The sequence below is a fragment of the Mobula birostris genome, chromosome 13, assembly GCF_030028105.1.
Source record: "Mobula birostris isolate sMobBir1 chromosome 13, sMobBir1.hap1, whole genome shotgun sequence".
NCBI lineage: Eukaryota > Metazoa > Chordata > Chondrichthyes > Myliobatiformes > Myliobatidae > Mobula > Mobula birostris.
The window spans coordinates 97,326,914-97,352,057 of record NC_092382.1 but is presented as its reverse complement, the minus strand read 5'-3'; the positions used below and the strand labels follow the sequence as shown (position 1 = coordinate 97,352,057).

Genomic DNA, 25,144 nt, shown 5'->3' with positions numbered 1-25,144 from the left:
CCACTGCCTTCAAGGGAAGCAAATCTGACTCAGTGTGTTCCTGCAGCAAGTCACCTCGAATCATCACAATTGAAGTCCTCCATCTCAAACTACCATGCATCCTGGCAATCTTTTACATGCATTCTCCAATGGATCACATCGTTCTGACCAGGCTGGTGCAGAATATTTCAGTTGTGGCATAAAATACTTATGTTTTAATAATTTGTAGTCTCTCATCCGAAGTTCAATATCACTGGTAATGGTATGAATTATGAACTCATCACCCTTCCTAATTCTGCTGCCATTCTGCAAAGTAAATCTTATTGTCAGAGGACATGCGTGTCATCACATAAAACCCTGAGATTCTTTTTCCTGTGGGCATACTCAGCAAATCTATAGAACGGTAACTGTAAACAGGATCAATGAACAACAAGCTGTGCAAATGCAAACATAAATAAGCAGCAGTAAATAACGTGAGCGTCAGTTTTGGGAACACCAGCAATAGATTGAGTGTAGTTAACCCCTATTATTCAACAGCATGGTGATTGAAGGGTAGGACGTGTGCTTGAGCTTGCTGGTGCGAGTCCTGAGGACTCATCTACCTTCTACCAGATGGCAGCAGCAAAAAAAAAAAGACTACAGCCTGGACGGCGGGGATCTTTGATGATGGACGCTGCTTTTGTACAGCAAAGTTTCATGCAGCTGTGCTTAATGATTGGGAGGGCTCTACCCATGATATGCTGGGCTGAATCCATGACCTTTTGTCGGATTTTCCACACAAAGAAATTGGTGTTCCCATACCGGGCCGTAATGCAGACCGTCAGTCTGAGGGAAGCTTGGGCTGTACCCTGAGGTCACTTTCTTTCTGAATGCATCTGAGGATCCTTTCATTCATTGTGTTAAGCTTTGTGATCTTTCCGAATCTATTACGTGGAACCTACCCAGTTTAAATACCATTCTGGCAATCTAACAGAAATATCAATAACTACCATATTCCGGCTATAAGCTGCATATCCTGGTAGCAGCTATGCAACTAATATTGATGTTCAGCTGCTAATATACTAACCCTGACTTTGAATGGAAACCCACATCGGATAATAAGAAAAGCACGACTATCAGTAAGTGTCTATAACCAATGAGTAGGGTCACAGTATTCCAAGTAAAAAAAAAACAAACTTCGCCATCCAGCCCTGCTTCCTTTTCTCTTTTTCAATATTTTTATTGTTTTGAATACAGAGTACAGTAAGATATAATGTATATCGATTACAATACATTGGAATCACAAATATAGTTTCATTACCCCATATCCGTATACATTACATTTAAACATAATATTGAAAATATATACTTTGTTATACAAAAAAAAAATTCTAAACCCACTACAAAATAAAAACAACTGTTTGGTTAAAAAAAAAAGGAAAAAAAATCCTTATGATATCATAAAACATATTGTTAGCCAACATCTGTGCTTAATAGCAAATCAAAGATTTTGAAAATAATTCAAAAAAGGTCCCCACAATGTTAAAAATAATTGAACAGCAAATCTTCTCTAAATTTAAACATGACATAACATCATTTTAACCAATGAGTATGAGTAGGCGGAGTGGTATTCTTTCACTTAAGCAACAGTGCCCTCTTGTCTATAAGTGACATAAAGGCCAAGATATGCAAATCATGTGAGTCCAAAATAATATAATTTCCTCCAACAGTATCAAATAAGGTAGTTAAAGGATTAGGTTTGAAATTTACTTTAACAAGCACCGAAAAAGTTTGGAACACTTACTTCCAATATTTTTCAAGACTCGGACAAGTCCAAAACATATGAATGAGTGAAGCTTCTCCATTGTTACATCTATCACAATAGGGAGATATATCCGAATAAAAACAAGACAGCTTATCTTTAGTCATGTGGGCCCTATGAACCACTTTAAATTGTAGAAGGGAATGATGGGCACATAACGATGAGGTATTAACCAATTTAAAAATTTCATTCCAAGTATCCTCAGAAATTGGAATCTGTAAATCTTGTTCCCAAAGATTTTAAATTCTGTCTAAAGGAATATTTCTCATTCCCAACAGCATACCATAAATATTAGATATAGATCCATTATGGAAGTGTTTCAAATTAAAAAAAATTGTATCAAGTAAATACTTACCTGGACTTTTAGGAAATGTATGTACTTGAGAATGCAAAAAGTCTCTAATTTGTAAATATCGAAAGAAGTGGGTTTTGGGTAGGCTATACTTAGCAGCAGGCTGGATGGAGAGTGAGGTGGAGGTTGGTTGTAGGGGATTAATAGCCCATTCTTTAGTTAGAGCCTTCAGCATTTTGGGCATCGAGGGAGAGGGGAAGAGGAGAGCCATCCGCAGTACCACCGATGCGGCAGAGAGGGCCTCAAGATGGCTGTGGCTCAAAAGAGAGGAGCCATGGAGTCATAAGTAGCTAGCCATCTGGACACAAGCTGGGGTCTGATCAGCCCCGGCTGGGTCACCTGGAGGAGGTTGTGTGATGTTGAAAGACCTGAAACACCCGATGATTCCAGGAACATCACAGAAGATGTGTCTAGAAGCACCAATAGATGTATGTACACAGCTGACAATTGTTCAAATGAAGAGAGACTATCTCCAGCAAACAAATCCTGAAAACCTTTAATACGCAATCTATTCCACTCTTTAAAAACTACATCAGTCATAGAAGATTTAAAAAAAATAGAAAAAATCGGATCTGAAAGTGGAAAAACTCAACAAAACAAAATGTTTTCTAAATTGCACCCAAATCCTCAAGGTGTGTTTAACTACAAAATTATCAGTTAGATTACTTAAAGATAAAGGAACTGAGGATCCCAGAAGAGAAATGACAGAACATTTATTAACAGAATTAGCTTCTAAAGAAACCCAGCCAGGACAGTCCTCTCAATTAATATGATATAACCAAAACATAAGATTCCGTATATTGACTGCCCAGAAATAAAACCTAAAATTTGGTAAAGCTAAACCTCCATTCTTTCTAGCTTTTTTGAAGGTGAACTTTATTTAGTCGAGAAATTTTATTTTTCCATATATACAATGATATAATAGAATCCAGAGAATCAAAAAAAAAAAGATTTAGGAATAAAAACAGGTATGGCCTGAAATAAATATAAAAATTTAGGCAAAATATTCATTTTAATAGAATTAATTTGGCCAATCAACAATAAAGAGAGGGGTGACCAATTTGATAGTGCGTTTTTAACATAATTCAGAAGTGTAAAAAAAATTCTTTAAAAAGGAATTTATAATTCCTAGTAATTGTTATGCCCAAATAAGTAAGTTGATTTCTTACAATTTTACAAGGAAGGTTAGTGTTAACTAATACCTAATTATTCAAAGGAAAAAGTTCACTCTTATAAAAGTTAGCTTATATCCTGAAAACTGACTAAAGCAGGAAAATAAAGAAAGTACGGAAGGTAAAGAAGACTCCACGTTAGAAATGTAGAGCAAAAGGTCATCAGCATAAAGCGACACTTTGTGAGTACAACCCCTCCTTAAAATTCCAGTGATATCATTAGATTCCAGGAAAGCAATAGCTAAAGGTTCTAAGACAAAATCAAAAAGCAAAGGACTCAAAGGACAACCTGGTCTGTTTCCACATTGAAGTTTAAATGGTTTAGAATTCTGAGAGTTAGTAAGAAACTGAGCGGAGGGAGGCAGATAAAGTTATTTAGTCCATTGAATAAAATCGGGCCCAAAGTTAAATTTTTTTAGAGTTTTAAATAAATAAATCCATTCATCCCAATCAAAGGCTTTCTCAGCATCTGAGGATATCACACATTCCGATATCTCTCTGGAAGAAGAATAAATGACGAATGTTATATTTCTTAGATCGATTAAACATTCCTACACTTTCTGATGATAATCGAAAATTGCCGGATCAACCAATTGCCAAGGTTGTTCACTCTTTGCACTCGGGGAAGCCTTCGGGTCCAAATGGATTTTCTGGAGAGTTTTATAAGGCTTTTTCCTCTTTGTTCATACCTCACGTATACTCAGTCTTTTCGGACTCTTTTAAATTAGGTTGGGTTGCCACAATCTTTTTATGAAGCCTCTATTTTGCTTATTCTTAAAAAGAATAAGGATCCAACTGAATGTTCTTCTTATAGACCAATTTCCTTACTTAATGTTCATACTAAAATTTTATCTAAACTTTGGGCTCGTAGGATTGAAAATATTTTGCCATCTATTATTTCTGATGAACAGACTGGATTTATCAAAAATTGATACTTCTGGCCCTGCTTCCTATAATTCGGAGAGACTTTTATCGTCAGACATGGAGCAAAATTAGGCCATTCAGTCCATCAAGTCTTATCTGCAATCCCAAGCTCTTGCCTTCTCACCATATGCTTTGTTGCCCTGAGCAATCAGGAAACTATCAACTTCTGCCTTCAGTACACCCACAGATTCACTACTGTGATCACTATCTCCAAAGTGCTCTCCCACTGAGAGACCTGACACCTGACCAGGTTCATTTCCCAATACCACATCAAATACGGCTTCTCTCGTTGTAGGCTTATCTACCTATTGTGTCTAGAAACCTTCTTGAACACACCCATCTAAACCCCTTGCTCTAGGGACATGCCAATTGATATTCGGGAAATTAAAATCTCCCACCATGACAACCCGGTTATTATTTCACCTTCCCAGAATCTGTCTCCCTATCTGCTTCTCGATGTCCCTGTTACTATGGGTGGTCTATAAAAACCACCCTAGAGAGTTATTGACCCCCCACCTGTTCCTAACTTCCACGCACAGAGACTCTATAGACCAGCGGTCCCCAACCACCGGGCTACCGGGCTGCGAGGAAACAGTATGATTTGGCGATATGAGTCAGCTGCACCTTTCCTCATTCCCTGTCACGCCCACTGTTGAACTTGAGCGCGTGCGAGCTCATTACCTGCGCGTTACCTGTGTCAGTACGGGAAGGAGATCAACTCCTTGAGCTTGCAAGTGACGGCGGGCTAAAAAGTATGTTTGACATAACAGCTCTGCCGGCATTCTGGATCAAAGTCAAGGGTGAATATCCTGAGAAAGCCACGAAAGCACTGAAAACGTTGCTTCCATTTGCGACATATCTCTGCAATGAATGCAATGAAAACTAAATTGCAGAATAGACTGGACCCAAGGAACCCCCTTCGAGTATTGCTGTTTCCCATTGCCCCTTGATAGGACTGTCTTGTTACAGGGAAACAAGTCCAGGGCTCCCTCTGATTCAGTGATATTAGTCTGTTGCAATGATTTTATATGTTCATATGGGGAAAATATGTGCTGTGTATTTAATAGCCAAATGTTACTTAAAATGTAATGATGCTATTGACTTATAAGTGACTTATATAATGATATAACAATTACAGCACAGAAACAGGCCATCTCGGCCCTTCTAGTCCGTGCCGAATGCTACTCTCACCTAGTCCAACCGACCTGCACTCAGCCCATAACCCTCCATTCCTTTCCTGTCCATATACCTATCCAATTTTTCTTTAAATGATAATATCGAACCTGCCTCAACCACTTCTACTGGAAGTTCATTCAACACTTACTTCAAGCTCCCCTGATAATTGACTTATCCCTATATTGATGCGAGGAAAATATGCGCTGTGTGTTTAATATTAAATTCGTTAGATAAACCCTTCTAGAAATGAAATTGAGTGTATTAGCCGCTTCTCACCGATATTCCCATTGTGATTAACACCCCACCCCCGAACAGAATCACCAAAAACGATTTGTAGAAAAAAAATCGGCACTTTCGCTCATGCGCACTGGTCCCCATCGCAAGGCTTCATGGTCATTGTAGTCTTTCTCGGGGTAAACACAACGTATGTGACTGCTGCTCTTGTCCATTGGCAACCCTACCGCCCCCTCCCGCCCCTGCCCCCGGTCGGCTGGTCTTCAAAAATATTGTCAATATTAAACCGGTCCGCAGTGCAAAAAAAGGTTGGGGACCCCTGCCATAGACAATCCCTCCATGTCTTCTTCCTTTTCTGCAGCCGTGACACTATCTCCCATGCCCCCACCTCTTTTGCCTCCCTCACTGTCTTTTCTGAAACAGCTAAAGCCTGGCACTCGGAGTAACCATCCCTGCCCCTGCGCCATCCACGTCGCTGTAATGGCCACAACATCATAGCTCCAAATGCTGATCCACTTTATTCATCGTACTCCTCGCATTAAAATAGACACACCTCAAGCCATTGGACTGAGCGCATCCCTTCTCTATCACCTGCCTATCCTCCCTTTCGCACTGTCTCCAAACTTTCTCTATTTGTGAGTCAACCTCCCTTTCCTCCGTCACTTCAGTTCGGTTCCCACCGCCCAGAAATTCTCGTTTTAAACTCTCCCCAATAGCCTTAGCAAACCTCCCCACCAGGATATTGGTCCCCCTCAGATTCAAGTGCAACCTGTCCTTTTTGTACAGGTCACACCTGCCCCAGAAGAGGTCCCAATGATCCAGGAATCTGAATCCCTGCCCTCTGCTCCAATCCCTCAGACACGTATTTATCCTCCACCTCAATCTATTCCTATACTCATTGTCATGTCGCACAGGCAGTAATCCCGAGATGACCACCTTTGTGGTCCTGCTTCTGAACTCCCTTGTGAACTCCCTGTAGTCTACTTTCAGGACCTCGTCCCATTTCTTGCCTATGTCGTTGGTACCAATATGTACCACGGCCTCTGGCTGTTCTCCTTCCCACTTCAGGATATTGTGGACGCGATCAGAAAGATCCCTGGCCCTGGCACCTGGTACCCAGATGTCCTGGGTACTTTGTAGGCTAGTACCCAAGATGGAGCTGACTAAATTTATGACCCTCTGCAGCTTCTTTCAGTCCTGTGCAGTAGCCCCGCCATACCAGACAGTGATGCAACCTGTCAGAATACTCTCCACGGTACATCTATAGAATTTTTTGCGTGTATTTGTTGACATACCAAATCTAATCAAATTCCCATTGATGTATAGCCACTGGCTGGCCTTCATTTTATCTGCATTGATATGTTGGGACCAGGTTAGATCCACAGAGATCTTGACACCCTGGAAATTGAATCTGCTCACTCTCTCCACTTCTGATCTCTCTATGAGGATTGGTGTGTGTTCCTTCATCTTATTGGCCGTGATGCAGACAGTCTGTCGAAAGGAAGCTTAGGCTGTACCCTGAGGTCACTTTCTTTCTGAATGTATTACATCGAACCCACCGGATTTAAATACCATTCTGGCAAATCAGCAAATAATCAATAGCACCACCTTCTGGCCAAAAACTGCATATCTTGGTAGCAAACATCAGGAATTCTGCAGATGCTGGAAATTCAAGCAACACACATCAAAGTTGCTGGTGAACGCAGCAGGCCAGGCGGCATCTCTAGGAAGAGGTGCAGTCGACGTTTCGGGCCGAGACCCTTCGTCAGGACTAACTGAAGGAAGAGCTAGTAAGAGATTTGAAAGTGGGAGGCGGAGGGGAAGATCCAAAATGATAGGAGAAGACAGGAGGGGGAGGGATGGAGCCAAGAGCTGGACAGGTGATAGGCAAAAGGGATACGAGAGGATCATGGGACAGGAGGTCAGGGAAGAAAGACGGGGGGGGCGAACAGAGGATGGGCAAGGGGTATAGTCAGAGGGACAGAGGGAGAAAAAGGAGAGTGAGAGAAAGAATGTGTGTATAAAAATAAATAACAGATGGGGTACGAGGGGGAGGTGGGGCATTAGCGGAAGTTAGAGAAGTCGATGTTCGTGCCATCAGGTTGGAGGCTACCCAGACGGAATATAAGGTGTTGTTCCTCCAACCTGAGTGTGGCTTCATCATTACAGTAGAGGAGGCCGTGGATGGACATGTCAGAATGGGAATGGGATGTGGAATTAAAATGTGTGGCCACTGGGAGATCCTACTTTCTCTGGCGGACAGAGCGTAGGTGTTCAGCAAAGCGGTCTCCCAGTCCGCGTCAGGTCTCACCAATATATAGAAGGCCACATCGAGAGCACCGGACGCAGTATATCATCCCAGTCGACTCACAGGTGAAGTGTCGCCTCACCTGGAAGGACTGTCTGGGGCCCTGAATGGTGGTGAGGGAGGAAGCGTAAGGGCATGCGTAGCACTTGTTCCGCTTACACGGATAAGTGCCAGGAGGGAGATCAGTGGGGAGGGATGGGGGGGACGAATCTTGGTAGCAGCTATGCGACCAATATTAATACTCAGCTGCAAATTGACTAACTCTAACTTTGCATGGATATCCACACTAGAAAATAATAAAAAACAGGCAGCAATCAGCAAGTGCCCCTGACCAATGAGTAGAGTCACAGTATTCCACATAGAAAACCATATCTCCGCCATCCGGCCCTGCTTCCTACTGTTCGGAGAGGTGTTAATCGTCAGACATGGGAGAAGAATTAGGCCATTCAGTCCATTAGGTCTTCTTTGCCATTCTATGATGGCTGATCTCAGATCCCACTCAATCCCATGCACCTGCTTTGATGCCCTGACAGATCAGGAAACTATCAACTTCTGCCTTCAATACCCACGGACTTGGCCTCCACCGCACTCTGCGGCAGAGCTCCCCACAGATTCACCGCACTGTTGGGAAAATAATTCCTCCTTGCCTCCGTTCTGAAGGGTTGCCCCTCAATTTCGAGGCAGTGCCCTCGAGCTCTGGATACCCCTACCATAGGAAACATCTTCTCCACATCCACCCTATCTAGGTCATTCAATATTCAGTAGGTGTGTAAAAGAGTGTGTGTGTGTGTATACATACATTTGCACATACTTTTACATATACACGCACGGGGGGGGTGGGAAGTGGTGAGGTAGGGTTCATGGGTTCAATGTCTGATGGCAGAGGGGAAGAAGCTCTTCCTGAATTACTGAATGTGTCCCTTTGGGCTACTGTACCTCCTCCCTGATGGTAGACGTGAGAAGAGGGCGTGTCCTGGGTGATCAGGGTCGTCAGTAAATCTGTTTGTCAGAAGATATGCACGTCACCGCATACAACCCTGAGGTTCTTTTTCCTGCGGGCATACTCAACAAATCTACTGAACAGTACCTGTAAACAGGATCAACGAGCAACAATCTGTGCAAGTTCAAATATTAATAAATAGCAATAAATAACGAAAGGATGAAATTAAGTGAGGCCATCAGTTGTGGGAGCACCAGAAGTAGAAGGTATGTTACGTAGGACTAGATGTTGATATCCCGTATATGCACTCCTGGGACATGCTGCCCAGACTCTGTGGGGTGGCCAAGTGGGCGTCCTCTCTCCTCACTGTTTCAGTGATAGGCCCATGACACCTCCGGAGATTTCAGCAGTGAATCCCGGCGTCCCGGGCTCACTCCCTAGATGACTTTCACTCACTTGGGGGCCCCGATGGAATCCTTTCTCTTCATCCAGAGCCACTGACTACCCTTTCCAGCAGCTCTGGAGGGGTCTTTTGTCTGCTCGTCAGTGAGTCTTCCCTCGCACTCCCAACTCCCGGAGTAGTTTGATGTTGATAACATATATAACACGTAACAACTGCAGCACGGAAACAGGCCATCTTGGCCCTTCTGGTCCGTGCTGAACGCTTAATCTCACCCAGTCCCACCGACCTGCACTCAGCCCATAACCCTCCATTCCTTTCCTGTCCATATAGCTGTCCAATTTAACTCTAAACGACAACATCGAACCTGCCTCAACCACTTCTGCTGGAAGCTCGCTCCACACAACTACCACTCTCTGAGTAAAGAAGTTCCCCCTCATGTCACCCCTAAGCTTTTGCCCCCTGACTCTCAGCTCATGTCCTCTTGTTTGAATCTCCCCCACTCTGAATGGAAAAAGCCTATCCACGTCAACTCTATCAATCCCCCTCATAATTTTATATACCTCTATCAAGCCCCCCCCAATCCTCTGCGACCTACTTCGAACGGTCAAATCCTTGCTTATCCCCTATTATTCAAGAGCTTGGTGTTTGAAGGGCAGTAACTGTTCTTGAACCTGGTGGTATGAGTTCTGAGGCACCTGGTCCTTCTACCGGATGGTAGCAGTGAGAAAAGTGCACGGCCTGGGTGGGGAGGATCTTTGATGATGGACGCTGCTTTTCTACAGCTACGTTTCGTGTAGATGTGCTCGATGATTGGGAGAGCTCTACTCATGGTGCACTGGGCTGAATCCATGACCTTTTGTAGGATTTTCCACTCAACGATATTGGGGTTCCCAGACCGGGCCATAATGCAGCCAGTCCGTCTGAGGGAAGCTTGAGCTGTACCCTGAGGTCACTTCCTTTCTCAATACATCTGAGGAATCTTTTATTCATCGTGTTAAGCTTCATTATCTTTCAGAATGTATTACATGAGACCTACAGGGTTTAAATCCGATTCTGGCAACTTAGCAAAAGAAATCAATAGCACCATCTTCTGGCTAAAAACTGCATATCCTGGTAGCAACTACAGCAAGTAATATTGATATTCAGCTGCTAATTGACTAATTCTAACCTTGAACGGATACCCACACCTGATAATAAAAATAATACACAACAATCAGTAAGTATCCTTGACCGATAAGTAGGGTCACAGTATTCCAAATAGAAAACCAATCTCTACCATCTGGCCCTGCTTCTTGTTGTTCCGTGAGATTGTGATCGTTAGACGTGGGAGCAGATCTAGGCCATGCAGTCCATCGAGTCTTCTCCGCCATTCCGTCATGGCTGATCCCAGATCCCACTCAATGCCATGCTCTTGCCTTCTCGCCATATGCTTTGATGCCCTGACCAGTCAGGAAACCATCAACTTTCTGCCTTCAGTATAACCACGGGCTTGGCCTCCACCGCACTCTGTGGCAGACCATTCCACAGGTTCACTACTCTGTGGCTAAAATACTTCCTCCTTACTTCTGTTCTGAAGGGTTGCACCTCAATTTTGAGGCTGTGCCCTCGAGTTCTGGATACCTCTACCACTGGAAACATCTTCTCCACATCCACCCTATTTAGTGCTTTCAATATTGTGTAGATGTGTAAAAGAGCATGTGTGTGTGTGTGTGCGTACATACATATACACATACTTTTACATATGCATGTACAGATAAAAAAGTTAAGTAGTGCAAAATGAAGGGAAAAAAGTAATGGGGTAGTGTTCATGGATTGAATCTCCATTCAGAAATCCAATGGCAGAGGGGAAGAAGCTGTTCCTGATTTGTTGAACGTGTGCCTTTGGGCTGCTGTACCTCCTCCCTGACGGTAGACATGAGAACACGGCATGTCCTGGATGGTGGGTGTCCTTAATGAAGGACACTGCCTTTTTGAGGCATCTCTCCTTGAAGATGTCCTGGATGCTGGGGAGGCTAGTGCCCATGACGGAGCTGACTGAGTTTACAACTTTCTGTAGTTTATGTTGATCCTGTGCTGTGTCCCCCTCCATAGCACACAGCGATGCTGCCCAATACATCTATGGAAATTTGAGAGTGTCTTTGGTGACAGACCAAATCCACTCATACTCCTCATGAAATATAACCACTGAACTGCCTTAGTTGCATTTGCATCAATATGTTGGGACCAGGATAGATTCTCTGAGATATTCGCACGCATGAACTTAAAATTGCACACCCTTTCCACTTCTGATCCCTCTGAGGACCGGTGTGTGTTCCCTTGTCTTGCCCTTCCTGAAGTCCACGATCAAGTCTTTGATCTCACTGAAAATTGAATGCAAGGTTGTCTCCGCGGCACCACTCAACTAGCTGATACATCTCGCTCTGAAACGCCTTCTCATCACCATCTGAAATTCTGCCAACAACAGATGTGCTGCCAGCAAATTTATGGTTGGCATTTGATCTGTGCCAGGCTGCACGGTCATGGGTGTAGAGAGAGGACCGGACTAGTCAGACACCCTTGAGGTGTGTCAGTGTGGATTGTCAGTGAGGTGGAGATGTTATTTCCGTTCAACACAGTGGTTTTCTGGTGAGAAGGTCGAGGATGCAATTGCGGAAGGAGGTACAGAAGCCCAGGTGTTGGAGCTTTTTGATCAGACCTGTCAGAATGATTGTATTCACCTCTGAGTTATAGACAATAAACAATTGACTAAGTGTTGGCGTTGTCCAGGTCATTCAAGGTGATACATAGAGCCAATGATTTCACATGCACTGTAGGCCTACAGTGGCGATAGGAAGAATTGCTGTTGGTCCAGGTCTTTGCTGAGCAAGCTGATTCTAGCCATAACCAACTTCCCACAGCACTTCATCACAGTGGATGTGAGTGCGAGTGGATGATGGTTATTATGACAACTCATCCTGATCTTCTTGCTTACTTGAGTCAGACTATCTCAGAATCGGAATCAAATCTGGGTATATTATCACTGGCACGTGTCATGAAATTTGTTAACCAAGCAGCAGCAGTTCAGTGCATTACATAATATACTTTATACTTTATTGTCGCCAAACAATTGATACTAGAACGTACAATCATCACAGCGATATTTGATTCTGTGCTTCCCGCTCCCTGGAGTACAAATCGATAGTAAATATTAAAAATTTAAATTATAAATCATAAACAGAAAATAGAAAAATGGGAAGTAAGGTAGTGCAAAAAAACCAAGAGGCAGGTCCGGATATTTGGAGGGTACGGCCCAGATCCGGGTCAGGATCCGTTCAGCAGTCTTATCACAGTTGGAAAGAAGCTGTTCCCAAACCTGGCCGTACGAGTCTTCAAGCTCCTGAGCCTTCTCCCGGAGGGAATATAGAGGAAGAAGGAGAGAAAAAAAAATAAGTTGATCAAATACAGTATGAATATATTGAATAGATTAAAATCATGCAAAAAAAAACAGAAATAATATATATTGGGAAAGCAAGTTAGTATTCAAGGATCAACGTCCATTTAAGCATAGGATGGCAGAGGGGAAGAAACTGTTCCTGGCAATCTTTTACATACATTCCCCAATGAGTCACCTTGTTCTGATCAGATTGGCACAGAATATTTCAGTTGTGGCATAAAATACTTACGCTTTAATAATTTGCAGCATCCCTCATCCAAAGTTGAATGTTGCTGATAGTGGTATAATTTATGATTTCATTACCCTTCCTAGCTCTGCTACCATTCTTCAAAGAAAATCTTATTGTCAGAGGTCATGCACATCTCCACAGACAACCCTGATGTTCTTTTTCCTGTGGGCACACACTCAGCAAATCTCTAGAACAGTAACTGCAAGCAGCATGAATGAACCACAAACTTTGCAAATGCGCATATAAATAAATAACAAGAGCATGAAATAAAGTGAGACCATCAGTTGTGGGAACACAAGAAATAGAAAGAGTGTAATTATCCCCTATTATTCAGAGCTTGGTGGTTGAGGGGTAGTAATTGTTCCTGAACCCAGTGTCACGAGTTGTAAGGCACCTGTACCTTCCACCAGATGGCAGCAGCGAGAAAGGAGCACGGCCTGGGTGGAGTGGATCTTTGATGATGGATGCTGCTTTTCTATAGTAACGTTTCACATAGATGTGGTCAATAATTGGGAGAGCTCTACCCATGACGTACTGGGCTGAATCCATTACCTTTTGTCGGATTTTCCACTCAACGACATTGGTGCTCCCATACCGGGCCATAATGCAGCTAGTCCATCTGAGGGGAAGCTTGGGCTGTACCCTGAGGTCGCTTTCTTTCTGAATACATCTGACATCCTTGCCATAGAGGGAGTACAGAGAAGGTTCACCAGATTGATTCCTGGGATGGCAGGACTTTCATATGAAGAAAGACTGGATGAACTGGGCTTGTACTCGTTGGAATTTAGAAGATTGAGGGGGGATCTGATTGAAACGTATAAGATCCTGAAGGGATTGGACAGGCTAGATGCAGGAAGATTGTTCCCGATGTTGGGGAAGTCCAGAACAAGGGGTCACAGTTTGAGGATAGAGGGGAAGCCTTTTAGGACCGAGATTAGGAAAAACTTCTTCACACAGAGAGTGGTGAATCTGTGGAATTCTCTGCCACAGGAAACAGTTGAGGCCAGTTCATTGGCTATATTTAAGAGGGAGTTAGATATGGCCCTTGTGGCTACGGGGGTCAGGGGGTATGGAGGGAAGGCTGGGGCGGGGTTCTGAGTTGGAGGATCAGCCATGATCATAATAAATGGCGTTGCAGGCTCGAAGGGCCGAATGGCCTACTCCTGCACCTATTTTCTATGTTTCTATGTGGAACCTACCCGGTTTGAATACCAATCTGGCAACTTCGCAAATAATCAATAGCACCACCTAGTGGCCAAAAACTGCATGTCCTGCTAGCAGCTGTGCAGCCAATATTGATAGTCATAGTCATACTTTATTGATCCCGGGGGAAACTGGTTTTCGTTACAGTTGCTCCACAAATAATAAATAGTAATAGAACCATAAATAGTTAAATAGTAATATGCAAAATTATGTCATTAAATTATGAAATAAGTCTATTGGCTCAGGGTGTCTGACCCTCCAGGGGAGGAGTTGTAAAGTTTGATGGCCACAGGCAGGAATGACTTCCTATGACGCTCTGTGTTGCATCTCGGTGGAATGAGTCTCTGGCTGCATGTATTCCTGTGCCCACCCAGTACATTATGTAGTGGATATTCAGCTGCTAATGTGCTAAAGCTAACTTTGAACAAATACCCACACCGGAAAATGAAAAAAGAAACACAGCAATCAGTTAGGGTCCATGACCGATGAGTAGGGTCACAGTATTCTGAATAGAAAACCAAATCTCTGGCATCCAGCCCTGCTTCCTACTGTTCGGAGAGATTCCAATCGTCAGACAACGGAGCAGAATTAGGCCATTCGGTTGATTAAGTCTTCTCTGACATTCCATCATGGCTGATCTCGAATCCCACTCAATCCCACATACCTGCCTTCTCGTCAGATCCCTCGATGCCCTGACCGATCAGGAAACTATCAACTTCTCTATTACGTATACCCACGGACTTGGCCTCCACAGCAGTCTGTGGCAGGCACTATCCGCAGATTTCCTCTTCTCTGTCTTAAAAAAAAAACCCTCCTTACCTCTGTTATAAAAGCTCACCCCTTAATTTTGAGGCTGTGCCCTCGAGTTCTGGATACCCCTTCCATCAGAAACAGCCTCTCCGCATCCACCCTATCTAGTCCATTCAACATTGTGTGGGTTTCAATGAGATTCCCCCCGGCATCCTTCTAGATTCCAGCAAGTGCGAGTCCAAAGCTGTCAAGCACTCCTCATACGTTAATCCCTTCATTCCTGGAATCACCGTCGTGAACCTCTTCTCAACTCTCTCCAGTGACAACACACCTTTTCTGAGTTATGGGGACCAAGATTTGCATTCAGTTTGTTGTCTTCTCTGAGAACAATGTGCTTAAAAGTTTTCAACTTGATCCCCACATTTCTGGGTTCCCTGGGAGCACTGAGGATGTTGTGCATGAGACGGGTGCAGACCCGTAGTTAGAAATATCAGATCCGGCATACAGGCAGAATCGAACTCTCGCATCCAAATGATAATCCTGGCTGGAGTCTAAAATACAGTTAAGAGCAACTCTATCCAAATAGTTTTCCAATCCTTGCATGACAGTGTGTACTTGGAGCATACAACCTTGGACGGAACAGTAAGAACATTACTGTCCCTTGCATAATGATGCTGTGCAGACCAGGGACATGTTCGGCACAGCTTTGTGGGCCGAAGGGCCTGTATTGTGCTGTATGTTTTCTATGTTTCTATGTTTCTAAACTCATCTCAGCTCCACGTGCCCCATCGCATAACCTATGGATTCACTTTCAAGAACTCTTCATCTCATGTTCTCATATAAGGAATTTTTTTTCTTATTTATTAATTTTATTTCATTCTTTATTTTTGTATTTGCACAGGTTGTCTCTTGCATACTGTCTGAAAGCCCAAATTGGTAGTCTTTCATTGATGCTATTATGATAATTACGCTATTATGCATTTGTTGCGTATTCCTGCAGGAAAATGGTTCCCAGAGTTGTGTGTGTGTGGTAATATACTTGAAATTTGATGATAGATTGACTTTGAACTTTGACCGTGAAATTTGAAAAGAGATTCTCCATTGCTGCTGCACACACAAAATGCAGGAGGAACTCAGCAGGCCAGGCATCATCTATGGAAGAGCGTACTGTCGACGTTTTGGGCCGAGACACCTCGGCAGGACTGGAGAAAACAAAAACGATGAGGAGTCAGAGTTTGAAGGTGGGGGTAAGGGGAGTGAGAGAGAAACACAAGGTGACAGGTGAAAAAGGGAGGGGTAGGGGTGAAGTAAAGAGTTGGGAAGTTCATTGGTGAAAGAGATCAGGGCTGGAGAAGTGGGAATCTGATAGGAGAGGACAGAGGGCCACGGAAGAAAGAAAAGTGGGAGGATCACCAGAGAGTGGTCATGGGCAGGCATTATTGACCATTGCTGTCCCGGGGAGGGGAAAATAGTGCTGGCCATTCCCTCTGTCAATGCTTGTCATAATCTCATGCAGCTCTGTCCAGTTGCCTCTCATTTCCAGTCATTGCAAAGAAAAGAGAAATCATGTGGTCACTCAACATTTCCTCTTAAGACATGTTCTCCAATCGGGACAACCTGATAACTCTCCTCTGTACTCTCAGTAAAACTTGAACATCCTTCCTATGATGATGAGAGATCAGAACTAATCTAACTAGGCCTTTTGAGAGCTGCAACATTACCTGGCAACTCCTGAACTCAATCCCCCTACGATATAGTCCAGAGCACCATACGGCGACATCACCACCCTTACTGACTTGCACGGCAACTTTCACGAATCTACAGGACTCCAGAGATCCTACTGTAACTGAGAATCCTGCCATTTACGTGGTGTTCTGCTATCAAGTTTGATTTCCAAAGTATGTCACGCCACACCTTTTCTGAACGAACGCAACCTGCCACATTTCTCGCCAAATCTAGATCCGGTCTGGCCGTCCCTGATACCGTCCACTTCCACCGCTCCTCGTTCACCAATTTGTTGTGATGCCTCCTCAAGAAAAACTCAATGAAATGAGAGACATGAGCATTACTGATGTTGACTATGCCAAAAATGCCACGAAATTTTCATCAAAGTCTTGTAATCATGCTCTGATGCCTCCTCAATAGATTGTCAAGTATTACCGTAAGTTCATGCTTCATTGTCATTCAACCATAAATGAAGATCCATGAATTCAGCCAAATAGAACAAGCGTCCCTCCAGATCCTCCAGAAAAACAACTGTACGCTGTCCCAACCCTGGAATTAGAGGCCACAGTGTAACAATGTCTCTCCATTGGTTCTTCCCCAATGTGTATCACACAAACTGATTATATCCCTCTGTGTATGACTCTGTCTGAACCTACTGTATCACAGTTCATTAGTTCTATACCTAAGTGTATAATTTCATCAGTACCACCCATGGTGACTTAATGCATCAGTGCTATACCTTAAAGCTTCACGTCCTCAGTGCCTCCCCGCTGCGTATCTGTGTTAGTCCTCTTAAGTGTGCCCGTGAATTAATATCACCCCTCCGCGGATCATTCTGGCCCACCTGAACCCACCAGGCATCTCTCTGTCAGACTGTCTTTCGTCCCCCATGTGGATGAGCCATTTGTACGACTACCAAGGCCGTCAGTCCATCAGTACTAGCCTTCACCGTCTCTCTGGCCCTGAGTGTACCAACTCCCACTGCTTTTCTTCATCATTACTAGCCCATAGTTTCTCGGTCACTGCATGACTGTGTCAGTGCTCAAGAACAGCGTGCCGTTCCATCAGGGCGTGAAAGGGCGTGGGGAGAAGGCAGGGGAGTGGGGATGACTGGAAGGATTGGATCAGGTATAGAATAAAAGAGCAGGGATGTGTTGTTGAATCTCTGTATGGCACTCGTGAGACCACACTTGGAGTATTGTGTGCAGTTTTGAACTCCTTATTTTAGAAAGGATATACTGACATTGGAGAGGGTTCAGAGAAGGTTCACGAGAATAATTCCAGGAGTGAAAGGGTTACCATATGAGGAACATGTGGCAGCTCTTGGGCTGAATTCCCTGGCGTTCAGGGGAATTAGGGGGGGATCTCATAAAAAACTTCTGAGCGTTAAAAGGCCTGAACAGATTATATATGGCAAAATTACTTCCCATGGTAGGGGAGTCCAGGACAAGAGGGCAACAACTTCAGGACTGAAGGACGTTCATGCGGAAAAATTACTTTAGTCAGAGAGTGCAGATTCTGTGCAATTTGTTGCCGCGAGCAGCTGTGGAGGCCAAGTCATTGGGTGCATTTGAGGCAGAGACAGATACGTTCTTGATTAACCAGGACATCAGAGGGTATGGGGAGAAGGCAGGGGTGTGGGGATGACTTGCAACGGCCCTTGACTGAACGGTGGCACAGACTCGATGGGCTGAATGACCTACGTCTGCTCCTATATTATGTGGTCTTTTAACTACCCTCAGTGTTAGCTCATCAGTGTTGCATGCCGTGTGTCATCTATCAGTTCTTCCCCACCATGTATCACTGCATTAATCCTTCTCCTGAACATCTCCTTGCACTTATACTACTCCTCCTCTGTGCATGACTCAGTCTGAATGAGTCCACTGTGCCTCATTCGATAACTTATCCCCATAAATGCATAATTCCATTAGTATAACCCCATCAGTGTCTTACTGGCGTGTGCTATACATAACGGTGCCTTCCCATTCTGCATGCATTGCTGCTCTCTGTTTCTCTCCATTATTGACTCTCAGCGTGTCACTCCATCAGTACTGCCCTTCAGTGTTTGTTATCCCCCATTATTAATAACCCGTCAGTTTGCAACAACCTAAGGACTCCCCAGTTCCAGCAGTTTGTGGCTCTAGCAGTGCCCCAGCTCACTCCATCAGTTCTCCCACCCGGTATGTTACACCAGTAGTTCCTCTCTCACTGCACCTCTGCAGTCTTCAAACCCTGCGGGTTGTCACTCTGCTGGTCCTACCCCTCGCTGAACTTCTGCAACAATTCTGCCGCACACTGAGTACTTACATAAATATTGCTGTGTAGGGTTAATTGTTTAATGCTATTGTGTTCGAACTTTGCAGATGATACCAGTACCACTGGGACAATTTATAGCCCGCTCATGTTCCATAGTTTTTCTGTTTCCTCATTTAATTCAGCACACTTCTCGCGTCCTTCACTCGTAGGTGCCTCGGTGAATTTTGATAATGGCGGTTGTTCTATTTTGGTAGGGGGATTGTTGTACGCCAGTGATACATCAGGTGTTGCAGGAATTTCACAAGCATTGGGTGTTGTTTATATGTATTGAGAGCTTCCATTAACTATGAGTGCGGGGCAGAATCAAGTCATTTTTGGCAGTCAGTATGACGACATGCAAGATTTCTGCTTGATTTAGAAATAGAGAATCTATTATCGGTTGTTCTTACGGCAGTCTTTCGGCTCTTCTGTAAGTATATTGTGGTTATCTAAATAAGATGGCATTTTTGTAAGAGACAGGGTGGGAAGAGGAATAGTCCAGGTCTCCACCATCAACTCTGCTCTCAAACATGCCATCCCCTTCTCGCAGTTCCTCCGTCTCTGCCGCATCTGCTCTCAGGATGAGGCTTTTCATTCTAGGACGAAGGAGATGTCTTCTTTTTTTAAAGAAAGGGGCTTCCCTTCCTCCACCATCAACTCTGCTCTCAAACACATCTCCCCCATTTCACGCACCTCTGCTCTCACCCCATGCTTCTGCCACCCCACTAGAGATAGGGTTCCCCTTGTCCTAACCTACCACCCCACCAGCCTCCAAGTCCAACATATAATTCTCTGTAACTTCCGCCACCTCCAACGGGATCCCACCACCAAGCACATCTTTCCCTCCCCCCCGCCCCACTTTCCACAGGGATCGCGCCCTACGTGACTCATGCCCCCCCATCCCTCCCCACTGATCTCCCTTCTGGCACTTATCCTTGTAAGCAGAACAAGTGCTACACATGCCCTTACACTTCCTCCCTTACCACCATTCAGGGCCCCAGACAGTCCTCCCAGGTGAGGCGACACTTCACCTGTGAGTCGGTTGGGATGATATACTGCATCTGGTGCTCCCCATGTGGCCTTCTATATATTGGCGAGACCCAACGCAGACTGGGAGATCATTTCGCTGAACGCCTACGCTCTATCCGCCAGAGAAAGCAGGATCTCCCAGTGGCCACACATTTTAATTCCACGTCCCATTCCCATTCTGATATGTCTATCCACGGCCTCCTCTACTGTAAAGATGTAGCCACACTTAGGTTGGAGGAACAACACCTTATATTCCGTCTGGATAGCCTCCAACCTGATGGCATGAACGTTGACTTCTCTAACTTCTGTTAATGCCCCTCCTCCCCTTCTTACCCCATCCGTCATTTATTTATTTATGTATTTATGTATGTATTTATTTATTTATTTCCTTTTTCTCTTTTTTTTTATCTCTCTGTCCCTCTCACAATAACTCCTTGCCGGATCTCCATCTTCCTCTTGTGCTCCACTCCCCGCCCCCCCCCCGCCTTTCTTTCTCCCTAGGCCTCCCGTCCCATGATCCTCTCCCTTCTCCAGCCTTGTATCCCTTTTGCCAATCAAATTTCCCGCTCTTAGCTTTATCCCTCCGCCCCCCCTGTCTTCTCCTATCATTTCTGATCTCCCCCTCCCCCTTCCACTTTCAAATCTCTTACTATCTCTTCTTTCAGTTAGTCCTGACGAAGGGTCTGGGCCCAAAACGTCGACTGTACCTCTTCCTATAGATGCTGCCTGGCCTGCTGCGTTCCACCAGCATTTTGTATGTTTTGCTTGAATTTCCAGCATCTGCGGATTTCCTCATGTTTGCATTCTCAATATTAACTTGCAGGTTGAGTCAGTGGTGAGAAAGGCAAATGCAATGTTAGCATTCATTTCAATAGGGTTTGAATACAAGAGCAGGGATGTGATGCTGAGGCTTTATAAGGCACCGGTGAGGCCTCAACTTGAGTATTGTGAACAGCTTTGGCTCCTCATCTAAGGAAAGATGTGCTGGCATTGGAGAGGGTTCAGAGGAGATTCATAAGGATGATTCCGGGAATGAAGGGGCAATCACACGAGGAGGTCTTGGTCTGTACTCGCTGGAATTCAGAAGGATGAGAGGTGATCTCATTGAAATTTTGAAAGGCTCAGACAGAGTAGATGTGGAAAGGATGTTTCTCATGGTGGGGGAGTGCAGGACAAGAGGGCACAGCCTCAAGACAGAGGGGCGTCCATTTATAACAGGGATGCGGAGAAATTTCTTCAGCTAGAGGGTGTGAATTTGTGGAATTTGTTACCACAGGCAGCTGTGGAAGCCGGGTCGTTGGGTGTATTTAAGGCAGCACTTGATAGGGTCTCGGTCGGCTGCAGCATCAAAGGTTACGGGGAGAAAGCCGGGGAGTGGGGCTGAGAAGGGGGAAAATAGGTCAGACATGATTGACTGCTGGAGCAGGCTCATGGGCCATGTGGTCCAATTCTGCTCCTGTGTCTTCAGGCCTTATGGACTCACAGTTAGTGTGCTATTTTATGTTAACAAGAATAATGCCTCCAGTTAGATAGCCCATTATGCAGGGGTCCCCAACCTTTTTTGCACCGCAGACCGGTTTATTATTGACAATATTCCTGCGGACCGGCCGACCGGCAGTGCAGGGCGTGTGTGGGTGGGGTTGCCAACGGACAAGAGTAACCGTCAAATACGTTGTGTTTACCCCGAGAAGACTACAATTACCATGAAGCCCTGCGCGGGCTCCTGTGTGAGCATGCGTGTTCGTGCCGATTTTTTTTCTACAAATCGTTTTTGGCGATTCTGTTTGTGGGGGGGGGGGTGGTGGGTGTTAATCACGACCAGAATATAGAGGATCAGTCAACTGTAAGTCACTTTTCACTGGCTAATACACTCAATTTCATTTCTAAAAGGGTTTATCTAATGAATTTAATATTAAACACACAGCACGTATTTTCCTTGCATGAATATAGTGACAAGTCAATTACTGTATGTCACTTATAAGTCAATAGCATCATAACATTTTAAGTAACGTTTGGATATTAAACACACAGCACATATTTTCCCCGTATGAACATATAACATCATTGCAACACAGCAATATTGCTGAATCAGTGGGAGCCCTGGGCTTGTTTCCCTGCAACAAGCCGGTGCCATCGAGGGGTGACGGGAGACAGTGATACTCGAAGGGGGTTCCTTATGTCCAGTCTATTCCACAATTTAGTTTTCGTTGCATTCATTGCAGAGATATGTTGGAAATGGAAGCAACGTTTTCAGTGCTTTCGTGGCTATCTCTGGATATTTAGCCTTGACTTTGATCCAGAATGCCAGCAGAGATGTTATGTCAAACATACTTTTCAGCCCACCGTCATTCACAAGCTCGAGGAGTTGGTCTCCTTCCCGCGCTGACATGGATGACGCGTGCGTAATGACCTCGCGTGCGTTCAAGCTCAACAGTGACCGTGACAGGGAATGAGGAAAGGTGCAGCTGACTCATATCGCCAAATCATATCATATGGTAGCACATGCTTTGTGGCCCAGCACCGGTCCACGGCCCGGTGGTTGGGGACGGCTGCCATAATGTGTTCACATTTCTTTTCCCCCTCTTTTTTCCTTCACAGACCGAAGCTCTGCATTTGCTGCCCTCATGGCGAACTGGGACGACTTCAGGTTATTCCAACTGACGACATTTTACCGGGACAGGCTACAGCCTGCGGTGGAAGGAGTGGTGCACGATGTCAGCTTGGCACTGAAGACCGAGGACCAGTTCAGTACACTCGAACAGCAGGTGAGTACGGTTTTGGATCGGATGACTGAGATTAGAATACTACTTTTTTCCCTTTTCTCTTTCTTTGTTGCCGGTTTTGGCGGGTGGGCGAGAGGTTACCTTTCTGGGTGATGGAGGGGTTGGGTGTTCGATGTTATTGTTGCTGTTTTTTTTTGCGTGGGAGGGTCTTGGGGGGTTAGGGTTTTGATGTTTTATGTACTGTGTCTGGAATAGTGATCTGGAGAAATTGGGGGGTTTGGCATTTAGATTAGATTAGATTATGAGAACACACAGTCCTATTTTATTGTCATTTAGAAATGCATACATGCATTAAAAAATGATACAATGTTTCTCTGGAGTGATATCACAGAAAACAGGACAAACCAAAGACAAACATTTGACAGAACCTCATAATTATAACATATAGTTACAGCAGTGCAAAGCAATACCATAATTTGATGAAGCAAGAGCAAACCATGGGCACGGTAAAAAAAAAGTCTCAAAGTCCCCAAGTCGATCGACTCTCAAGTCCCTGATAGCAGGCGGCAAAAGAGAGAAACTCCCTGCCATAAACCTCCAGGCACCATCAACTTGCCGATGCCTTGGAAACAGCTGACCACAGCCGACACCGAGTCCGTCCGTCTGAAAACTTCGAGCCTCCGACTAGCCCCTCCAATACAGCCTCCCGAGCGCCACCCTCTGCCGAGCACCTTCGAACTCGCCCCGGCCACTGAAACAAGCAAAGCCAAGGATTCGGGGCCTTCTGCTCCGGAGATTCCGGTTACCACACAGTAGCAGCGGCAGCGAAGCGAGCATTTCAGAAGTTTTCCAGATGTTCCTCTACACTCTTATGTCCATCTCCATCAAATCAGTTTGTGAGTTTTTTTCTTTATCATGAAGGAGGGGAGGCTCAATGGCTTCCATCATATTTTCTGTATTTTATAAGAGCTTAAAACTATAAGACACAGGAGCACAATTAGGGCTTTTGACCAATCATGTCTGCTCCACCATTTCATCATGGCTGATCCAACTTTCCTCTCAGTCCCAATCTGCTACCTTCTCCTCATATCTTCTCATGCCCTGATGAATCAAGAACCTATCAAACTCTGCCTTTAAGGCGCATGAGAACAGCCTCCACAGCTGCCTGTGCCAAAGAGTTCCACAGATTCTGGCTAAAGAAATTCCTCCTTATCTTCATTCTAAAAGGACACTTCTCTAGTCTGAGGCTGTGTCATCTGGTCTCAGATTCTCTCACCATCAGAAATATCCTCTCCACATCCACCCTATGGGCTCATAGCTTGTTAAGTAGCCTCATGCGTGGTACCTTGTCAAAGGCCTTCAGGAAATCCATTTCCACATCAACCGATTCTCCTTTGTCTATCCTGCTTGTGATTTCTTCAAAGAATTCCGACAGATCTGTCAGGCGAGATTGTCCCTTCAGGAAATGATGCTGACTCCAGCCTATTTTATCATGTGCCTTCGAGTACCCTGACACCACCTTAAAAGTTGATTCCAACATTTTCCTAACTGCTGAGGTCAGACTAACTGGCCTATAGTTTCCTTTCCTCAGCCACTTTTCCTTCTTGAAATGTGGAATGACATTTGCAATTTTCAGACTTCTGGAACCATTCCAGAATCTAGTGATTCTTGAAAGATCATTACTAATGTCTCCATAATTTCTTCCACCGTTTTCAGAACCTTGAGGTGTACACCATCTGGTCCAAGTGACTTAATTACCTCTAGACCATTCAGTTTCCCGAGAACCTTCTCTCCAGTAATGGTAACTTCACATACTTCATGCCCCCTGACACCTTGAACTTCCAGAATACTGCTCGTGTCTTCCACAGTGAAGACTGATGCAAAAAACCTATTCAGTTCATCCACCATTTTGATATCCTGCATTACTACCTCTCCAAAGCTGTTTTCCAGTGGTCTAATACCCATTCTACACTCTCTTTTACACTTCATGTATCTGAAGAAACTTTTGGTATCCTCTTTAATACTATTGGCTTGCTTACTTTTGTCTTCCATCCTTGTCTTCTTAATCAATTTTTAGTTTCCTGTTGGTTTTTATAAGATTCCCAATCCTCTAACTTCCCATTATTTTTTGCTCGACTATATGCCCTCTCTTTGGCATTTATGTTGGCTTTGACTTGTCTTGTTAGCCACGATTGCGTTATCTTTCCTTTAGAATATTTATTTCTCTTTGGGATGTATATAACATGTGCCTTCCGAATTGCTTCCAGAAATTCCAGCCATTGCTGCTCTACCGTCATCCCTGCCAGTGTTCTTTTCCAGTCTATTCTAGCCAACTCCTCTCTCATGCCTCTGTAATTCCCTTTACTTCACTGTAACACTGATACATCTGGCTTTACATAGAAACATACTGCACAATACAGGCCCACAAAGCTGTGCCGAACATGTCCCGACCACAGAACTATCTAGGC

General features: G+C 44.5%; 1 protein-coding gene across 3 annotated transcripts in view; it reads left to right on the top strand.

Annotated features, from left to right (window-relative positions):
- The window catches only part of LOC140207201 (NACHT, LRR and PYD domains-containing protein 3-like), a 91,425-nt gene that overhangs the window by 32,566 nt on the left and 33,715 nt on the right, over positions 1-25,144 (top strand). For all 3 annotated transcript variants that reach the window (XM_072275565.1, XM_072275564.1, XM_072275566.1), the window contains exon 3: positions 22,552-22,718. In XM_072275565.1, coding sequence (XP_072131666.1) covers positions 22,552-22,718 — 167 coding nt within the window. The remainder of the gene's footprint in view (positions 1-22,551; positions 22,719-25,144) is intronic.